The sequence below is a fragment of the Mustela lutreola genome, chromosome 15 (genome assembly GCF_030435805.1).
Source record: "Mustela lutreola isolate mMusLut2 chromosome 15, mMusLut2.pri, whole genome shotgun sequence".
Taxonomy (NCBI): Eukaryota; Metazoa; Chordata; class Mammalia; order Carnivora; family Mustelidae; genus Mustela; species Mustela lutreola.
The window spans coordinates 16876032-16897545 of NC_081304.1; the positions used below are offsets into that span (position 1 = coordinate 16876032).

Here is a 21514-nt window from a genome sequence, read left to right on the forward strand (position 1 = left end):
CAACTGAGCCACTCAGGCATCCCTCCTATCTTTTTGATACTCACCATTCTAACAGGAGATATTTCTCTGCCGTTTTGATTTGCTTTTCCCTGATGATGAGTGAGCACCTTTTTCATGTACCTGTTGGCCATCTTCTTTGGAAAAATGCCTATTCAGGTCCTTTCTCCATTTTTAATTGGATTATTTGGGGGGGAGGGTTTTGCTATTGAGTTGCATGTGTTCCTTATATAGTTTAAATATTAACCCCTTATCGGATATATAGTTTGCAAGGTGTAGCCTGTTCTGAGCAAAGGCAAGAGAAGAAAATCTAACTATGAAAAAGAGGAGGGGTCGTAAGTCAGGATTTCTCTAAAAGCTGACGCCCCTGTTGCATTTAAAAACTAGGATCTGGGGGCGCCTGGGTGGCTCCGTCCGTTGAGCATCCAGCTCCTGATTTTGGCTCAGGTCACCATCTCAGGGTCGTGAGATCGAGCCTCATGTTAGGCTCTGGGCTCAGTAGGGAGTCCGCTGGAGAGTCTCTCTCTCTGCCCCTCCCCCCACTTACAAGTGCATCCCCCCCATAAATAAGTAAATATATTTTTAAAATCCTAGGATCTGGTTTATAGAAATGAGACATATGCCCAACCAAACGCTTCAGAAACCTGTCTGTGCCTACAGGGCACCTACGGAGGCGATGGCGCCGGGGAGAGGCAGGGCCCCCGTGCAGTGGTGACACACGGAGGTGCCAAGCAGATAGGTCACCAGAGGCGAGGGCTGCTGGCTGTGCCCCCGCAGAACGGAGACCCTCCACGGTGTGTTTCCTGATCCACAGGAGGTGCTCTGAAGACTAGTCAGGGTAAAGTAGACTTGGAACAAAAGACAGCAAAGCCGCGTGCCCTTTCTCGGCTCTCTTGACTGCCCAGGACCTTTGTGCCCTGGGCGGCCTCCCTTTCCCATCCTGCCCAGGCCAGATCCTCCCCCGAAAGCCTCTTTCTAAGACAGCCACAGCCTGTTCCCATCTCAAGGCAAAGAGCCCGTGCTTTTCCCCCAAAGTGGGTGAGCAGTGAAGGATTATTCTAGGCGGATGAGAAATAATTTATTGTTACATTTAATTAACTTAAATTGCTGTTGTGCAGAGAGGAAAAACTGGAAAGGAAAGTCTCCTGCCTACAGATCAGGGAGGAGGGGGTACTCGCTGGGGTGTTCCTCCTTGCCTCCGCCCCTTCTCCGAGGCCCCAGGCAGCTTGTCACTCCTCTGCTCCCCTAATGAGGCCCCTCAGCACAGCCAAAGTGCAGTGGGTGCCTGCCTGACCCAGCCCGGGGCAGTGAGGACCTGGGTTCACGCAGACCCCCCTCCAAGGATCCCAGACCTACCGTCCCTTGAGCTCTAAGCTCCCTGAGAGTGGGCTCTGTGTTTGGCTGCCTTTGGGCCCTCAGTGGGGCCTGGTGCAGAGTAGGTCGCACTACACCTGAATGCATAAATGATCAATTGAACAAATGAACAGGTAGGTTTCTACTCTCTGCCACCTTTGACCACGGAGTCCCCTTGCAATTCCCACCGGGACAATTCTGACTCCCCCGAGTCCCCGGGTTTTTCTGCATCTCTTTGCTTCCATCCGCTTCGTTCCTAGCTCCTTAGAGGGGTGTGCTGGAGGAAAAAGTATTAGGGGGGTTGGAAGTGTGGGGCTGAGATCCTGTTCTGACCCTGGCAAACTTGCTTCACGGGCAAGTCACTCCTTCACCCTCTTTTCTGCCTCAGTTTCCTCCTCTGTAAAATGAGGAGTGTGTTCCCTACACTCCTTTCCGGGTCTGGATATGCTCCGCCTCCAAGATGCACAGGAGAGTAGAAACCAGACCTCTAACTCTGGGGCCCGGGAAATCTGCATTGGGAACATTTATCTGCCCCTTCCTACCAGTGCGACCTCAGGCGACTTAACTTCTCTGAGCCTCAGTTTCCCCATCTGTAAATGGGGCTAATGGGGATGAAAGTTACACTCTAAAGCTCTTGAAGACCGTCTACAACTCAGTGCATTTAAAACAGCACGGGCACGTATGCGATGAGCCCTGGGTTTTCTAGACAACTGAGGAATCCCTGAACTCTACCTCTGAAACTAATAATACACCATGTGTTAATGAATTGAATTTAAATAAAATTAAATTAAATTGTAACAAAATAAAAAATAAAGATAAAACAGCATGGGGCAGAGGGGGGTGGGCAGTGCCGGGAGCCCTGCTGACCTCCCAGCGGGGTCTGCTCTCCATTTCTGCTTCTCACGCATTCATTCTCTCCCCCTCTTCATAGGGATCCCCCTCAGGCTCACTCATCAGTATTTTCTCAGAGCTCACCCCTTCTCAGCCCCCCTGCCTCCCACCCACCCACCTTCCTCTCTCCCTCCCCTGGTCTTAACTCCTCCCCTTTTCCTCCCTCCCTGCCTGCCTTTCTCTAAATTCCAGCTTTTGCTGAAGGCTTGTACCAGTGCCAGACCCTGGTTTTTCTTAATTTAATCCTGCTCAACCCCAAGAAGTTGGAGCCTTTACTCTCATCCCACTGCACAGAGGACAAACTGCTGCACACAGGGAAGGTAACCTGCTCAAGGTCGCTTACCATGGTAACTGGAGGACCTGGCACGGGAGCAGGGTTCCAGCGTGGGGACTGTACCCCTGGGTGGGTGGCCTGTTTCCCTGCCTGTCCTGCCTTCCTTCCTACTCCCCGCCCCTCAGCATGGACCATCCCAATGAGGAGATACAGGTTTCCTTTGTCACTTGATGTCTAGCTCTGGGCTACAGTGGGGATCCCCAGGAGCTGGCCGTGGGAGCTGGGCGGGGCGGGGTGGGTAGACACCCATCAGACACTGTCAGGCGACATCAGGAAGGGTCTTCTCCTTGGAGAGGAGCGGGGCCAGGCTGAGACCCTGATCCAGCCCCTTGCTCCTGGGAGCTGTGACAGCCCCTGGGAAACCATCCCCTAGGGCGTGGGAAAGGCATCTGCTACTCTAGGTGACAGAGCTGAGGTGTTGGAGACACTGTGCCAAGACACCAGCTACGCAGCTGGGTTCTCGGCTTAGCTGCTCTCTGACAAGTGTGAAGGAAGGAGGATTTCAGTGTCAGAAAACGGATGTCCTTTAAGAAGCCGCATCTTAAAAGGGGTGTGGAGAGGGTCAGGAGGGCAGAGTGCAATAATCGTCTGACTGGGTGGAGATCAGGTTCAATTAGAAAACTGCTGAAGGTTTTGATGCTGGTTTTTTTCCAGAGAACAATTGCCTCGCAAGGCTGTGAGGTGTTGGTTTCAAGGACTTCTGGGCCACCGAGCCCCACTGAGGAGGGTGATTTAGGGTGGAGATCAGGAATAACCATACAATCGTCCATAAGACAGGCAATGGCCCTGGTTTTTTTGCCTGCAAAAGAAGTGAATTCAGCGAAATCAGAAGTTTCCAGAGAGTTCTTGGCATCTGGAAGATAGAAAATTCTGTTTCTCAGGCTTCCTCCCAGAGACTGAGGTCCAGCAGGCCTGAGGGGAAACTCTAGTTTTTAATGGTCTCCCGCGGTACTGAGGGTACGTGAACGAACCCAGTGGTTCTCAACTGGGGGTAGCTTTGTCCCCCATGAAACACGTCACGTCGCTGCAACTGGAGGAGTGCTACTGGCATTTAGTGGCTAGAGGCCTAGAGGCTCCTGTGCACAGGACAGCCCCCGCCGTGAAGAAGGACCGGGCCCCAAGTGTCAGTCGTGTTGAGACCCGGAAACCCTGCGCTAGAGCGGTTTGTGGCTTCCTCCCAGATCTGAAGACACGCACCTGCCGGCCCATTATGGAAGCTGGGAGGGGGGACAGCAGGTGGGGGACCCTGGAAAGAATGGGGGAACAAGGGAGACAGGTCTGTAGGACACAGAGAGGGCAAGTCACTCCCTCCAGCACATGCCCTGTGAGACCTCAGACCAGTCACTTACCTACCTCCTAGCCTCCAGCTGAGAGCAGGGGAGCTGAGGAATGTGTGGGAGAGAGGCAGGGAGGAAGCAAGAAGGTGCCTGCCTGTGGGTGCAGCCGATGCAGGGAAACGAGCAGCACGGGAAAGGCACGCATGGCCCCCTCTTCCTCAAAGCCAGCAGGCTGGGCTCACCCACCCGAGGCTCCCGGGAAGCCTGTGTCTAGGGCCAGCACCTTGGAGATGGGAGGCAGAGCACGGAGAAGCCGGGCTCCCTTATCTCGGACAAGCCTGAAGCCACGGGCTAGAACCCACGGGGGCTGATTTCCATGAGTTTTGTGGTGAGACCCCCGCAGAGGAAAGGTTTCCCTTGTCTCACCAGAGCATGGCGACCACGGAAGGTCATGAGTCTCCCCACCCCCACCCCTCCACCGCAGGGACAAGGTGCAGGTTGATGGGTGAGAACCAGGAGGGGAGGGGGCCCACCCAGAATTGCCAGGGGTAAGGGCTCCGAGGAAACCAAACGTTTCCGCCCTCCTGTCTATAAGCTCTTCCTGCGACAGGTCCCCAACCTCCGTGGCCAGAAAGAGCCGCTGTGTCGCTGGGTCCTGATGGCAGGAGGCACATGCATGGCCGGCAGCCAGGCTCCCATGAAAAGTGAACCAGGGATTCTGGGCCATCAATCCTGGCTCCAAAGGAGGGTTTTAGACCACCGGGTACTCAAAGGGTAGTCAGGATGTCTGCTGCGCTGCAAACCATTTGTCACTGAGAGTAAGCATTTGGAGACGCCGAAGTGAACTGTCCTCGCTCAGACAACCCCCCCACCCCCTGTGTTGTCAATAGAGGCATCTCACTGAACAGGGTTAGACCAACTCAGATGTCGTCCACCTCTCCAGGGTGGGCGTGTGGTACAGGCTGCACAACCGTCACACACCGTGGGACCAGGTGCCCGTCAGCCTCGTTCTGGAAAACTCCATGCCGTCCCTCCCCACAGCCTGTGTGAGAAGCCCTGCCTTAGCTGGAGGAGAGCAGACTGCGGCTGACTTATCAGGGAGGCCCCCTGGAGGAGGCTCCATGGTTGGGGCCAGCGTCCAGGGCAGCAGAGGGGAGGGGTGGGGCCCCCCAGTAAAAGCAGCAGGTCTCACTCAGTGAGTTTTATTGGGGGCGGGCTCCTCCCCACACAGCATGTCCTCCTTTATTTTCCACCAAGGTCCAGAGGAGGACCAAGCCTGGCGAGGCTGCGTGACTTGCTTAAGGTTACCCAGCCGGGACATGGCAGAACTGGCTCGGACCCCAGGCACCTGCTCCCTCAGCGTTAGGGAGAGCGCTTCTTCCTGGGGGGGGGGGGGTGTTGGGAGGGGTGCTCGACTTCTCAGGGTCGCACATGTGCCCTGCCACGGTGCACGGACCCTGTATTTCACAACCTGGCGGCAGCATTAACAACAAAACCATTAGGGTCCCACAAAATGGAGAGAAAAACACCAGAGGCGGCCCCACCCCTTCCCGTAAGGAACTGGGGGTTTCGTTGTGGATTGAAAGACAGAATCCCCCCTAGGGAGCCAAGAACTGGCCCACTCCTTTCTTCTGGTGTCCTCTGCCCACCTCGGTCTTGCCTGGCTACTCATGCTTCATTCCCAGCAAAACCAGGGCAGTCTTGCAGAGGGAACCCCAGGCTGCCACCACGCCTCCTCCCCGGCCCCTGCTTGGGGACCACAGTGCCCTGCTCTCCGAACACCCCAGGTTCTGAGAAGGATCTTGCTCCTCTGTCAGCCCAGCTCCAAATATCCCTTCAACAACATCTCCCACCAACCTTGCCCAGAACCCCTCCAGAAGCCAAATGCTGCCCTTGTTTTCACACGTGGACAAATGTCCTGGCCCTATGGGGATGGGGGTGGGACACGGGCAGGGCTGGAATTGTTCAATGTTACTAAGTGGTGCCGACATCATAGCCTTCGATCCACCATTGACTCATAAATCCGCTCGCAGAGGCAGAGGAACTATCTGTGTAGCTTGTCATTTCTGTGTCTCCTGTCACCATAGCACCTCTGCCCGCACTGCAAACGTGCAGCAGGGAGCAGGAACCAGGAGACGCCCTCCCCTGAGTTCCGCATCTGGGGGCTGGGTGTGGGTATGAGCACTGGACTGGGTGCTGGGGGCCTTTGTATGTGTGTGTGTATTTAAGGGACTCCTCCCGGCGCCTTGGTGGAGCTCAGAGTCTACGGTGGGAGCAAGGGCTCAGGGGAAGAGAGTGACTAGGGGTCCGTGTGGGGTCTGGTTAGCAAATATTTCGAGCATCCTGTGGGGGGGGCACACCAAAGAACTAGAGGGTCCCCTGTTGTTTGAGAACCCACCCTGAGCTAGAGCAAGCACAGGAACAACCACTGGAGGGCTTCCTGGAAGAGGCTCATCTGGACAAGAGAAGCTGGCTGGAGAAAAAGGCAGGAGGAAGGAAGAAGGGGGGTGGTTAGACCAAGCCCAGGACACAGGCCTCCCTCCAAGGGGCCAGGCTCTTGGCCTCCCAGCCAGGCCTGTGTGGCCCAGGGAGTGACCATGGAGATAGCCCACCGCCCCTGGGTGCCCAGCGGCTCCTCTGGGCATCTGTCTTCCAGCCCTGGCCTCAGGCAGGGGGATGCCACACACCAGCCTCCCCGGTTCAGCTGTGCTTGGGGAAGACAGGGTGGTGACCATCTGAGGGGGAGCGGGTGGGGTCATGCTGTTACAAAAGCCGGTGGTTCAAGGATTGTGTGTGTGTGTGTGTGTGTGTGTGTGTGTGTGTGTGTGTGAAAGAGACAGACTGCATGCTGGGGGTCACTTAGGACCACAAAGGCAGCAGGCTCTGTTCCCTCTGAACTTGGGGAGGAGAACTCAGTCCCGGGCGGTGGGGGGGGGGGGCAGCAGGAGGCTGGGAGTGTGGGGAGAGCTCCTATCGGGGTGCCCATCTGTGGCCTTCACAGCCTTAGTCCAGCCCTGCTCTCCTAGAAGAAATCAAGAGGGAAAAGGCTGTCTCTGGCCTCAGAAGCAGGGGCACGCGTTCTCTTGGGTGCTGGGGGTACAGAAGGACAAAGCAAACCGACCAAAAAGGACACTCGGGTCTTTTCTCTTACTATACCTCTTTCTGTCTTTCCCTCTCTCTCTCCCTTACTCCCTCCTCTGTCCACCAGGTCTCTCCCTCTCTCATGCCAACTTTAGCCAGGGGTACCCACCTCTGCATCGACTTTAGTTTCTGTCTCTCTGTCTGCCTCGTCGCCGTTGGTCTGCATGCCCACATCTTGTATCATAATAAAATCGTCCACCCTGAGCAGGCTGCTTCTGTTAGTGGGATTGTGGGGGGCAAGGGGTGCCTGGAGCCCGGAGGATGGTGCTTACCCAGCCCAGGGCTTTCCCTCATCCCTCCCCCAGGGGAGTCCCCCACCCCCACCCCGGTCTCTTCCCCCAGCCTGCAGAGTCCAGTCTCGTGTCCTGGGCCTCCTTCCCTCTCCCTACCCAGCTCTGACCCCACGTACCAGGGCTTGCACTTCTGGAAACCATGAGCCCTTTCCACACTCTGCCAAGGAGGCTGGGGAAGCATGGATCCCCGGGGTGGAGTCCCCGCGGGTTAAATGAAATGTCACAGCCCGCTCTCTCCCTAGCCCATCACTCCCACTAGGCTTGCTTCTCGGCTCTTGGGCTCCAGGTACCTGCCAGGCACACAGAGCAGTGCATCCTCCCAAAGGCCCCCCTGTGCCTCACCATAGCCCTGACTGCCTGTTAAAACTCCAAATTGTTGTGTGACAGCCTAGAACAAAGCAATGGAAGCAGCTGGACCAGTCTGGCCAGTTTCTGTCCTGGACTCTGACCTAGGCACTGGGCTCACGGCCAGACTGGCTGGAGGTTGGATAAAGATGGGCAGGTAGAGGGGGGCAGGTGCCTACCCCAAGAACCCCTCCTTAAGGCACCTCACTGGGGCTGCCCCCCACCAAGGGCCCAATAGGGCTGGGGTGGGGTCATAAAATTACCTGTGTTTATAGGGCAGGCAGAGTCCTCCTAAGTATTTTCATTTGTCCCTGAAACAGTTTCACGGCCACTGTGTAGACAGTTGGCCAAAGAAAGTGTTTGGCAAGAGCATTTGAATCGGCAGTTCTGTGTACACAGGACCTGTCTCCCAGAAATGCATCTCGATGTGGCCATTTCACAGAGAAGGAAGTTTATGACTACGCTCCCCAAGGCTTCCTCCCTCCTCCCCACCAACCAGTCTCCTCCATTTTGCCAAAGCTGACAGGGCTTACCCCGCAAAGGAATGGTGAAGACTCTGTTGCTTAAAGCACCCCAGCTAGTTGTTTTCTGGGTGCCTGGATGGCTCAGTGGGTTAAAGCCTCTGCCTTCGGCTCAGGTCATGATCTCAGGGTCCGGAATGGAGCCCCACATTGGGCTCTCTGCTCAGCAGGGAGCCTGCTTCCTCCTCTCTCTGCCTGCCTCTCTGCCTACCTGTGATCTCTGTTTGTCAAATAAATCAATAAAAAAAATCTTTAAAAAAAAAAGCAGTCCAGCTAGTTGTTTTCAAAATAATTGTTTGCATCAGTGAGTTAATCATTTTGTATTATCCTTCCTACATGTCTCACTTTTATTATCAATTGTTTTCACATGACAGATGTTCAGAGGGTCAATTGCAGGCACTTCTGTCCTTTGACCTTGGCACTCAGCTGACAGCAGGTGATGCCATCCCTTCTCCCCAGGGACTGTGACAAGGACTCCCCAAGCAGGAGATTCTCCATTGCCAAGAACTCCTTCCTCCACCTCCCATTCCCTTACCCCATCTTTTGAGGGTCTGCCTTGGATTGATAAAATTTGTTAAGATTTATTAAGTGACTACTCTAGCTAATTATTTATTAAGCCAGACACTGTGCCATTGTGCTTAATTTCACACCTGACATCTCATGAAATCATTATGATTAATCCCATAAAGTAGGTACTATTTACTCCCTTTTTACAGATGAAGAAACTGAGGTTCAGAGTGATAACCTGACTTGCCTAGAGGCCACACCTGCTTCACCCGATGTTCCTACCTGTACAAAAAGACGCTGACCTCCACATCAGGGAGAGTGAGGGCTGGCTGGCCAAGAGCAAGTCTGAAGACAAGCACTGGAAAAGGAACTCAGAGAATCTTAGTAAACAGGGATCATTGGTAATCAACAAATTCGTTCTTTGAATGTGGAACTGCAGCTAAAATTGAGATTTGGTCTTAGCTCCAAAATGGGCTCAGTCTTCCTTCTGTTGATTCTGGGCTTGGTTAGGGGAGAGTCAGAGCTGGGGGAGATCACCACCCCATCCCTCTCTGCACAGAGGAGGAAACAAGAAAGGCCCACGTTACCTGCTACCAACTAGCTCTCCTCCAGACACAGCACCGGGGCTAGAGCTTCACCAGACAAGGCTCTACCCTTAAAGGATCCTCTAAATCATTGGGGTGCTGCACTGGCTGTTTGTTGCTTGCTGTCTTCCTCCCTTCCTATCTTCCTTCCTTTTTAAAATAGTGGGCTTAAGGGCAGTTCTAATCTGCATCAGAGCATTAGAGGTGGCTTTTCTTTTCTTTTTTTTTTTTTTTTTTTTCCCTTTTTCTGTGTGTGTGTGTGTTTTTTTTTTTTTTTCTTACAGAGAGAGGGGAGGGGCAGAGGAAGAGAAAGAGAGACAATCCCAAGTAGGCTCCTACACCCAGCGCAGAGCCCGTGGGGTCCCATCTCATGACCCTCAGACCATGACCTGAGCTGAAATCAAAGAGTCGGAAGCTTAACCAACTGAGTCACCCAGGCGCCGTGAGATGGCTTTTCTGCTAGGGTGGCTTTGACATGACATCTGCATCTTGTGGGAACAGCAGTCACTCTACTCTGATAGTACAATAGTAAACCGGAAGAAGCTGCGGTAACGCCATCCGAACCACGAACATTCGTGAAATGACCACGGCGTGCAGTGGACTCTTAAGTCCAGGGCTGTGAAAAGTGAAAGATACAAAAATGCTATATACTGAGCCTCCAAGAGCATTTTCTGGTTGGTTCTCCTGCCTTATCCCATTTTGTCCGAGAGCAGTCACCTTGCAACTTTCTCTGAAAACAAACTCTGTGGCAGGTGCTGTTTTGGGTTCTTTCCGTGGATGAACACTCTTGTCCTTACCTGGGCCTTGTGAGTTGGGCACTGTCTTCATTTCATAACCGGAGATGCTCGGGGCACCTGGGGGACATTGTTGTTAAGCCTCTGCCTTAGACTTGGGTCATAATCCCAGGGTCCTGGGACGGAGCCACGCATTCAGGCTCCCTGCTCAGCCAGAAGCCTGCTTCTTCCTCTTCCACCCACCCCGCTTGAGTTCCCTCTCTCGCCGTCTCTCTATATCAAATAAATAAATAAAATCTATTTTTAAAAAAAAGCTGCACCAATAAATAAATAAACAAATAACTGGAAATCCTCAAGCTCAGACAGGGTATTGAATCCAAGTGTGAAGGAAACCAAGGTCCCGCAGTTGGGGAGGAACAGCACTGGAAAGTAGACCTGCTGCAGCCCAGTCTTCCCATGGAAGTTCATGGCCCTAAGGAGTGTTTAGAAACACATCTTTCACAGAGATGTGAAAGGTACCCAGGAATGGGAATGTCATTCAATACACTTGTTTATAGAGAAACAGCTCAGAGAAGGAAGGTGACCGGCCTTAAGTCACACAGCTGATTAAAGGCACAGCTGAGACCCAAGTCAGGTTTGCCAAATCCCAGGCTGATGGCCTTTCCACCCAAGTAACTGTAGAAATGATCAGCCCTGTGCCTAATGCCTTCTTTCCAGGCCACACCATGGCCCGGGTTCAGGCCTGTGAGCTCAGCACAGCATAGGTGCTTGGGGTACAGCCAAGGGGCACCAGGGACCCTCCAAACTCCTTCAACTGTGCTACTGAACCCTGCTGGCTGCTGATGCTCTCTGAGGAGCCAATGTCAGAGAGGGTGAGAAATGGATTTTCCACTTGAGCTGATCTTCACAGGCTCTGGGTCAGTGTCCTGCTTTTCCACGGGTCCGTCCCCTTCTTGAGAACTGGACTGATGCCCTCCTTAGAGACTCGTATAGAATCCGGAAGGCCTCGACTGGTTTTCGGCTGTGCTCTCCTATTCTGTACCTGGTCTGTGGTGGCCCATGAGCACCTCCCCCCACTCTGGGCTCACTTTTTTGCCCTCCTGCCAATGCTCCTGTCAAAAAGTGGCTCCACCGTATCTGTCAAAAAAGAATTTGGAAATGGTCCAAATGTGCGCCAGTGCAGGATCCAAAGTATATTCACTCGCAGGAAGTAGCAGCTGTTGACAAGCTCCCTTTGGAGGTTCGGGAATAACCCGGGACAGATTCGGGCTGTGACGCAGTATGACGGTGTGCCCAATGGCCACGAGGGTACCCAAACCTGCACTTGAGAAAGGGCTGAAGGGATTATCTCAAAAATGATGGCAGTGGCTGTGTTAGGAGGGTGAGGGGGTAATAATTGTCCCCTCTGGTTTCTAGACTCTGTGATCCTACTAGATTGCCATTATGATGAGAGCAATAGCAAGAAAACCAGCGCCAGCTTCAGAACCCAATCTCCTTTGGTATCCCACCAGCCTTTGCCTTCTCCGCCCTCACACCTGCAGCCCACCTGGACCCCACCATTGGGTCTCCCTGAGAGCAGCTGCAGCTGGTGGGTGGGTGACCCAGAGGTGTTCAAGCATCCTCTCTCCTGGGGGCAAAGACTTTATTTCACCTGTCACTTACTCACATCTACACTCCGCACCCCCCGCCAACCCCGCCGGCCCCAGTCCCCTGTAACCAGTGCAGTCTTCTTCCAACACTGGCTGACTTGTTGAGGACTGAGCTGGATGTTGGATTAACTCCCCTGGACTCAAACAGACTGAACTACCAGGGATCTCATCCAGCAAAGGCCTAGGATGAGACTTAAGTGGCTGTGAATATTCGCGGATCAAAGCTAATAAGCAAGACCTTAGAACAACAGTGCCTAGGTTTGAATTCTGGTTCCACTCACTGGTTGTGTGACCTGGAACAAGTTACTTAGCCTCTCTGTGCCTCAGTAATAATCCCTACTTCCTAGGGCTGTTAGGAAGCCGAAGTGACTTAATATTTGCAAAGCAGGTAAAACAACACCTAGCACCTTGTACATGCTACATAAATAGGAAAAAAAAAAGGTAATTATTTAATTGAAACCAGCATGAACTGTCCATTCATTCCCTGCCTCTCACTCATTCTGTGTTTATTAAACACCTAATGAGTTCATTAGGCCAGACATAAAGGGCACACACCTCACCATCTAGTAGGAGAAATACACATGTCACCATCTAGAAGGAAAAACACACACATAACGACAGAAAAAAAATTCGTTTTTTCATGTAGAAAAATATGGCAATTCTAAGCAGAGAATTGCCCAGGATTCTAAGAAAGGCCAGAGAAAGAACATTTACGTATTACCACGTAAACTTAAAAAAGAAGAAGAACAAAACAAACCCAAAACCTACAGTTCGATTCCTTGAATCCATTTAAAAGATCCAATTCAGTCTAACTAATGAGTGAATTCAGATCAAGGTTGGGTACACACTAGCCTTTCGGAAAATATTCTCATTCAATCCCATCTATTCAACCTCCCTCCCTCCTCCATCTCCTGGTCACCCAGAAAATAATCTCTGGGTTCACCCTTAGTCCTGAGTTAATGGGTGGGGGAGGGAATATGGGTTCAATCAGACCAACCCTCAGTCGTTTTTAAAACACCACTTATAAATATTTGGGAGGGGAGGGAGAGAGGATGGAGAAAGCTTTAGTCACTGCTGAGATCTCCACTGACCAACCGGCAGCTGTTAACATTTTTAAAAATTCGGGTAGTTTAAATCAAACCACTGTGAGCCAGTATACGCACAGTTGGTTTAATAACCGATGGAAAAATGAAATTCGTACCCCTCCCCCAAGTCAATTCAATTCTTCTCAATGTAATCGCTTTTAAACGCCCTGAACCCAGTCAAGCTGGTGTGGTCTGTGTTTGTACCCCAGGCGGTGCACACCGACCCTGCGGAGTCCGGATGCTCTGGTCAGAGCAGGGCTCTGGGGCAGCGGTGCCCAGGCCCACCCACCTCTCATCTCCCTCTGCCTGCTGCTGACGCGCCTACACCCGGCGAGCCGAACCGCTTTGGGAAGCGCTCGGCACTGGAAGTGGTGGCTGTCACCACCCGCGGGCCGGACTGACGACACCCCCCTGGCCTTTTCACGGCGGACGCAGCCGGCGGGCACTCCCGGTCGCCCCCGAACTTCAGCCGGCAAACGCTGGACTGGCGGTCTGGGGACTTTTTCTAAACTCGGGGCGGCGGAATCGCGTCGCCAGACCGGGAGCCGGAGAAGCAGGCGCGGCCGGCCGCGCGGCGCAGCGACTCTCGAGTGCAAAGGCTCAGGCAGCTAGCGCTGGGCTCCCGCCCGCCGGCCGCCACGCAGGGCTCTGGGCGCCGCCGGATGCACCGTCTCCTCCCCGGAGATTGCGATGTTGATCAAAGGCTGCGAGACTCGGGGGACATTTGTCTCCCCGGACTCGCAGCTTTCCGAGCAGGGGAAGGGGCAGGAAGGAGCTCCCAAGAACCGGGCGGGGGCGGGCGGAGTCGGGGAGCTGGTGAGAGGGTGTGAGGCCGGTGGGGAGCCCACCTTCAGAGTCGCCTGTCCCGGGATCGGGGTCTGCATCGGGGGGGAGGGGTTGGGGTGGGCGGTGGAACCAAGTTTTCACTCCCAAAGCCTAAAGCGATTCTCCGCGCGGAGCCGGTGGCCGGGGTGGGCGGACCCCTCCTCCGCCAACATCCCAGCAGCTTCGCCACAATGATGTCTTTTTTTCACTTGAGTCCTCCCTGCCCCCGCCACGCCGGCTCCAGAGGTCCAGGGAGAGGGACCCGTGCGCAGCCCTCCCCAGTAACCCCCATCAGACCCACAGCCCACCCGCGTCCCGCGCCGGCCCGGGGCTGGGGGCGCCCGCGCTCGAGGGCTGACCCGCTCGCTCTTACCTTGACGAGCCGCAGCTGCGGACGCCGTCCCATCCTCGGGCTCGCTCGATCACCGTCCCGGACGCCTGGGTCCCTCGGACATCCCAGAGGGGCCGGCCGACGGTGGCGGGCTGGGGCGGCGACGCGGGCTGGGAGGCCGGGCTCCCGTGTCGCTGCCCGGCTCCGAGGTGCCCGGCTCTGCGCTCCCCGGCCCCGCAGCCCGGCCCGGCCCCGCGGGCTCCCGCTCTCCCGGGCCCGGGCAAGTCCGGCCGCCGTCTCCTGACTCAGCCCGGCCGACAGCCGCCTAGCGTCCCCGCCGCCTCCCCCTCGGTCCGCGCAGCTCCCCGCTTCGACTCCCCGCCCCCTCGCCGAGCGTCCCCTCCCCTCTCTCCCTCCCCTCTCCCCTCCCCTTCAGTCCCTCCTCCGCGCCGCGCCCCTCTCCGCGCTCCCCTCGCCTCCTGCGCGCCCCGCCACCAGCCTTCCGGGCTGGCTCCTCGCGCCCTAGCCTTGCTGACCCCCTTTCCCTGCGCCCGGGTTTGCGGCAGTCGGCGGGACGCACTGGCAGCGGTGGCGGCCGCCGCAGCCCGGGTTGGGGGGCGGGGGCGGGAGAGGAGGCAGCCTCCTGCCTCCTGCCTCCCTCCTCCCGCCTGACTTGAGGTTGGGGCCTGGGGAGTCCAGGGAGTCTGGGGGAACTTGGGGGGGGGGGTGCTCAGGTGAATCTACGAGAGCGAGGCGATTGGAGACTGAAGAATAGGGCAGCCCCGAGTGAGCAGAGGCGCCGCGGAAACCGGGTGAAGCTGGGAACTGCGTTTGGGCAGTTCCCGCCCCGCAGCCGACCAGGAGAAGGTCCGCGCCGCGCCCCCTACAGCGGGGTCCCCGCGTTGAATCCGACCCTCAGCACCTTTGGCCCCCGCACGCCAGGTGCGCGCAGAGACGCGAAGCTCTGCGGGACGAATCCTTCTCGTCCGTTCGTTCATTCATTCATTCATTCCACACTAAGCGCCTGCTCGATTTGGTCCAGGCAAGGGGCTTAACCCGGGAACCCTAAGATGAAGGGGAGACGGCTGTGCCCTGCAGGACTAGCTGGCACCTGAGCACCGTGGAGGGGAAAGCAGAGCGCGCATTGCACTACGGCGGGGGAGAGCAGCTAGGCTTACAGCAAGCAGGGCGTGGAGGAGGCCCAGCGCCCCCTGTCGGCCGGACCCTCGGGGGAGGGGTCAGTTTCGCTCCAGACCTGGGGTCTTCAGAAGGCTTGGCTCCCTATCTCCCTACCCCACCCCCAGCTCTGGGAAGCAGCTCCCACCTCCTCCAGTCCCTTAAACTTTCCTCTGCAGCCCTTGCATTTGGACAGAATTTTTGACTTCTTCTACTCCTTCCTTCCTTCACGGGGAAGCTGAAGCCTCAGCCTGCAGCGCCAAGCAAAGTCCCTTCAGAGCCAGCCGGACTCCGGGGCAGAGCACAGTCCCAGAGTGGTGGGCAGCCAGCTTTGAAATCAAACTCTGATCCTAACTTCCCTGGACCCCGTGTCCCGCTGCACTCCATCCCCCTTTCCACCCACTACTCATGACATTGGGCAGACACCCGTGCGTTCATGGATCCAGCTGATTCTTCACTCAGGAAGGGAGTTACTTTAAGAGATAGTGTGATTTAACATGCACAGTTTTCTTGCGGGGAAACTAAGGTGCAGACTGGTGGTTACCTGTCCCATAGCTGTTGAGCCTCAACCTCAGGTTCCTGATTCCCAGCTCAAAGTGCCTGAAGGACTGGGCCCTGAAGGGGCTTGGGGCTCTCAAGTGGGGAGAGGCATTGTCCAGACAGCCAGCTGGTCACACGGGCTTAGCCACACAGGGTGGCACTTTCTAGATGAAGCACACAGTCCTGAGTCTTGCAAAACCCCCGTTAGGTTAGTGCTGGGCATGCTGAATCCAGCACGGACTCACGCCACGCAAGCCCCAAAGACCCGGATGCCCCAGCCAGATTGCCGATGTGTTATTCTCAATAAAAGTTAAATGCAGAGTGGTCGAGCCTAGTGCATGTTCTGGAGTCAGTTAGCCGGAGTTTGAACCACGGCTCTTCTGCTTATAAGCTGTATCAACCTGAAAAATTATTTAACAGAGCTTCAATGTTCTCACCTATAGAATGGGGGTAGGAATGCTTACCTCATAGGGCTATAGTTCGGTTTAAATGAGTTAATATTTGTAAATGGCTTGGAATGGTACCTGGTACATAGCATGGGCTTAGTGAAGGTTAGCAATGATCACTATTACTGCCACCGCCCCCCCCCCCCCCATCATCGTCATCATCATCGTTGAGTAGACCTGATGCTCTAGTGTATGGACCTCATGGTCCCTCCTTTCTAGGCAATTCTTTATAGGAACAGAATTCTTGATTGGAAGGTCATAGAGGCAGTGAACTGTGGAATCAGAGGAGAGGAAGCTGGTGGGTGCTCAGGGAGGTTTGCCCCGGACATGTTAAGTCCTTACTACTCTCCAGCCCAGCCCAACCTTAGAACTGACTCTTCAGGAACCAGACAGCTCCAGATTTCCAGATTCCGGGCTTCTGTAGGTTTCATAAACACCGTCAGATTCTGCTTTTCTGAGTCGCATTGTCCTCCCCTTGACCTGATCTTTAAATATGATAATGCCATTGATTGGGCTGTAATGAAGCCTTGCCCTTCCTGCCTTTTTCATGTGGGATTCAGACCTTCTTTTTCTAAAGGAGCATCTACAAATGCTACAGTTTCTTCCCCCCCCCCCCACCCCATGTTGATCATCTGTCTTGATTTCATGGACTTGATATCTACACCCCACTTCCCTTCTGGGGTGGGAAGAGGAGAGCTTCTATAGCACTCCAATACTTACTTATTTATAGTTTTGGCCTTGACCACTTGCTTCAGGTCAGTTATGAGAATCTCTTGCTCAACATCCCTTCTGTAAAAGGGTTCCATATTCTCTTTCATTTGTGCTGAAACTGCTTCCTTCCACCTTCAAGAGCCTGGCTCTCATCCGTTGGGCCTGATGAAGATGCCATTCCGAAGGCTTCTGTGCCCTTCCCCCATCTCGGCCCCAGCTGCTCCAGCTGGACCCCTGACAGCTCTGGGTGGTCTCCTCAGGAGCCTCCCCACCCTCTTCAGGGTTGCCACCTGCTCCATCCAGTCATTCCCTTCCCAGACTTTCTTCAGACCCCTCCTTTGCCCTCTCCTCCTCCTGTTCAGGCCCGGATCAGAATCAGCTTTCATTCATTTAACCTGCCAGATTTGAAAGACGGAGAAAAATGAATTTAAATGGAAAAAGAGACACTTCCATGTCCTTCCAAACAGTAGGAGAGACAGATGTGAACCAGCAGTGATGGGGGTCACCCAGAGAGTGAGGGTTGAGCATGCCCCTTCTACCTGTGGGGTTCCACTGGCTTTAGTCCTGGGGATCCCAGTGAGTTTGATGGTCTGGAACCATACTTCTCAGACTACCTGGACAGAAAAACCTGTTCTTGCTTTTGAAATTTTAAGCTGTTGCCAAATGACATGATGGCAAAGTAGAGTAGGGATGACTTCTTAGAAGAAGGAAGGAAATAACAAAGAAAGACAAAATAAAAGCCCAATTTTTAAAGCTAATGATCTAATTTTAACTCTAATGATCCAGTGGACACTAAACTACTCTATCAAGTTACCAAAAATTTTCTAAATGCTTACTGTCGATTTCTGCATTTACTTTGCCATGGACTGGCAACAAATTGTTTGCAGACCGATCATGCTTGGAGTAAATCTGGTCTAGAATGCTTCTCAAGTGTGAGGTCAGGAAAATGACCTCATGGAGGGAGCAGCTTATAAAATCACATGCATATCAGGGGAGATGGCATTAATTATCCCATCCATCTGTGCATTCATTCAACAAACATTTAATGAGTGGCAACTATGTAGCAGTTACTGTTGAACACCAAGATGAATAAAGAGGAATATAATAGAGCTCTAGCCCTCAAGATGTTCACAGAGTGGGAGGGGAAATTTTGATAAATAATTAAAAGCTAGTGAAATTAGGTCAATAATATCCAGGCACTGTGGGCACAGAGGTAGAGATATTAATTCTGCCTGGGGGCCAATGAAGAAGGTTCTACCAAAGAAGTCGTATTGTGCTAGGCTCTGGAGGCAGAAACAGATGTTCAGTCCCATATGGCCAGCCAGCACTCCATAAATGAGTTAATATGTGTAGTGTGCTTAGCGCAGTGCATGGGAAGGGCTTAAAAAATGTCAGCTGTTCTTATTATTAAATCTTATAAATCATCATCCTCCTTATCATCCATCCAGATCTACCCAGAACTGAGCATAACTTTGTCTTGGGGTTGTGGGGCTATAGGTAGCTCAGTTGGGGAGAAGACGACAAACTGACCTTCATCGACCCTCTTTGTCAGAGGAAAGATCTAGAGGAGGTAGGTTGGGAGTTGGATATTGAAGGACGTGAGTGTAGATGGGTAAGGAAGAGAGGACGTCTTCAAAGCAGGAGGGTCCCTTAAGAGATACAGCCAGAAGAACAAGTATGGGGCAGGGGAGAAGACTGGTCTGATTGGGACAAGTAATGGGGATGTAGTGATCTGGTGAGGCTTGGCAGAACAGAGTGGGGAAGGGGACAGGTTGAGGATCCCCTTGGATAAGGGATCTGATATTATTGCTTTGCTCATTTATTTATTTAATGATTTTATTTATTTATTTGACAGAGACAGAGAGAGTGTGTGAAAGCATGCCCGCGCACATGGGGGTGGGCATAGAGAGAGGGAGCCAGAGAAGCAGGCACCACACTAAGCAGGGAGCTGGATGCGGGGCTCGATCCCAGGACCCTGGGATCATGACCTGAGCTGAAGGCAGACGCTTAACAAACTGAACCACCCAGGTGTCCCCCCTCCTTTTCTTCCCAAGATTTTATTTATTTGACACACACAGAGTCTTCCATTTAGAACAACAGATAATAACAATAGTAATTAGGACTCATGTGGCAGTTTGTACCACATAGCTCTTTCACAGATATGTTCTCATTTAATCCCTACAACAACCCTGTAAAAAAAGTATTAACAGCTTCATTTTACAGCATTTACAGTTGAGAAATCTGAGCTCAGAGGCTGATCCCTCACCCGAGGTCACAAGGTTGGCTTTGGCACTGTCAGGACTCTAGCCTGATATCCCCAAATCCCATTCCGCATGTTTTCCAGTGTACCACAGAGACATGACTTGAGCCTAGACCCCTGGAGGGCTGTGATTTCACCTAGAGATGGTCCTGGTTCCAGGAAAATGATGCTCTAGAATCATTCTTTCCTTTTACTTTCCCCATGGATAGACAAAAGGGAAGAGCAAAGGCAAGCCATGGGACAAGCTTGGCAGTGACATCAAGCAAGGTGGGCCGGTCACCCACAGAAGTCTCAGATGACCTACCCACTCCACCTCCTCTCCCCGAGTCTGAGTCTAGATCAATGAAGGACAAGCATGATTACGCTGGGTACCATGCCTGTATTTTTACCCTTATTAAGTGTGGCCAAGGGGCACCTGGGGGCTCAGTGGGTTAAGCGTCAGACTCTTGATCTTAGCTCAGGTCATGATCTCAGGGTCCTGGGATCAAGCCCTGCATCAGGCTCTCTGAGGATTCTTTCTCTTCTCCCTTTGCCACCCCCCACCCCTGGCTTACATGTGCACACACACACTCTCTCTCTAAAATAAATAAATAGAACTTTTCCCCCTCCTAAGTGTGGCCAAGAGGAGCACTGAAGTTGTTTCTAAGAAAACATTTTAAAGGTGCACTGAAGTAAGAAGTTTTAACACCTTGGGAACATTCTGGAAGAAAAATAGATCAGAGGCACTGGCCATTTGTGCAGAGTCAAAAGGAAGAGCACACACTCACATCTCTTCTCAGAGAAATGGCATCCCTCTAGTCTAGACTTGTGGTTCTCAACTGGAGGCTTTTGCCCCCCAGGGAACATTTGGCAAAGTCTCGAGGTATTTTTGGTTTTCATAACTGGGGAAGAGTTCCTGGCATCTCGTGGATAGAAGCCAGGGACACTGTTAAACATCCTCCAATGCACAGGATGGCCCCCACGGCAAAGATCTGGCTCAACATATCTACAACGCTGGGGTTCAGGCTCCGTGGCCTAGGCTGCAGTTTGGTACCATGGACAGCAGAAACCCAGGCTTTCCATGGGGCTATGATCTGTGAAATCCACATTCTATTCTGTCTGAAGACCACAGAAAAGCAAGGGTTCACCACTCTACATTTCTTGAACTCCATCATTTCCAAAACTCTGAGGCCCCAGGGAACACACTGCAGTAACACCAATGATGGTTTGTGGGGGCGCAGGGATCTGCTTAAGGTCCCCGTGCTGGGTAGTTGGTAGAGCCTGGAGAGGACTTAAGGACTCTGGGTTCTTCTGTGAATGCTCCTCACCCTCCCCCAGATTAGCACTCAGCCTTCCCACCTCCACCTTTTTTTTTACAGGTGTAGTTTGTTCCTTTTTTTCCTATTCCTAAAATCCTATTTAGAACGAGGAAGTTTCTCGTACAAACCTGCTGGTCTAATAGGCACGGTGCTATTACTTTTGTTTGACAGATGGGTTCATTGAAGTCTAGAGGTTAAATATGCGATGTGCCTATCCATCTCCCTGAAGAGCTATGAGCTCCTTGGAGGGCACATCCTGCTTCCTCTTCACCTCGGTTGGCAGTACCAGCCGCTGTCAAAGTCCTCCAGCTCAGTAGATGCCAAACGAAATATTTACAGTTAATGGTCAGTCTCACCATTGGACTAGACCCCAGGATCTTGCCTCCAGGGTAGTGCACTCTATAGGTTTTTGTCCTCTTCTGGGTCCTTCTCCCCACCAGTGCAGCACAGCACTCTCTCTTCTGAAGCCTCACCCTCACCTCTTCTGGGCCCTGGCTAGCCCCCCCCCCCCCAAACAGGCAGTTAGTTACACCTTCCAGGTGGTAAACCATAGAACTGAGCCTCAGCCTGGCCTTTTCACCCTTCCTTTTCCCCACCCTCCGCCATCCCCTCGGGCCTTAAAAAGGTCTCCTGGCGGGAAAGATTTCCCCTCCAGTTTGCTGGGAATTGGGAATGTCTTCATTGCTCCCAGAGAAACTCAGGAAAAGTGGTCACCCTGACCTTCACTGGCCACTTATAACTCACAGAGCAAGACAGAGACACTGAAGGGACGTATTAACCAGCCACACTATGAGGACTTCGCTCAGACTCTGATTCAAACAAATTGAAAGAAAAAAAAAAAACCTATAAATAAACAATTGGAAACATGAATTCTAATTAGATATTTGAACGTGTGATAATGGCATTGTGGTTATATATTTAAAATGAGTCTTTATCTTTTAGAGATACAACCTAAAATATTTATAGATGAAATGGCATGATGTCTGGGGTTCGCCTTAAAGTGATACAGGAAAAAAAGTGGGCAGGCATATTAATGAAATGAGGTTGGCCGTGAGTTGCTAACTGTTGAATCTGGGTGATGGGTACATGGGAGTTTTATGGCAACATTTTGTTTGTTTTTAATGCATTAAAAAAATTCACAGCATGTGAGAGCTGCCTGAGACCACTTAGGGAGTATATACGCCAGGGTTCCAAACCATCTTCTTCTTCTTTTTTT

The 21514-nt window shown here is 52.9% G+C and overlaps 1 protein-coding gene across 3 annotated transcripts in view; it reads right to left on the reverse strand.

Moving 5' to 3' along the window:
- CRHR1 (corticotropin releasing hormone receptor 1) overlaps window positions 1–14242 on the reverse strand; it is a 50748-nt gene extending 36506 nt beyond the window's left edge. For all 3 annotated transcript variants that reach the window (XM_059149064.1, XM_059149066.1, XM_059149065.1), the window contains exon 1: window positions 13910–14242. In XM_059149064.1, the coding sequence (XP_059005047.1) occupies window positions 13910–13942 (33 nt within the window). In that variant the 5' untranslated portion in view covers window positions 13943–14242. The remainder of the gene's footprint in view (window positions 1–13909) is intronic.
- Window positions 14243–21514: the final 7272 nt, after the last annotated feature.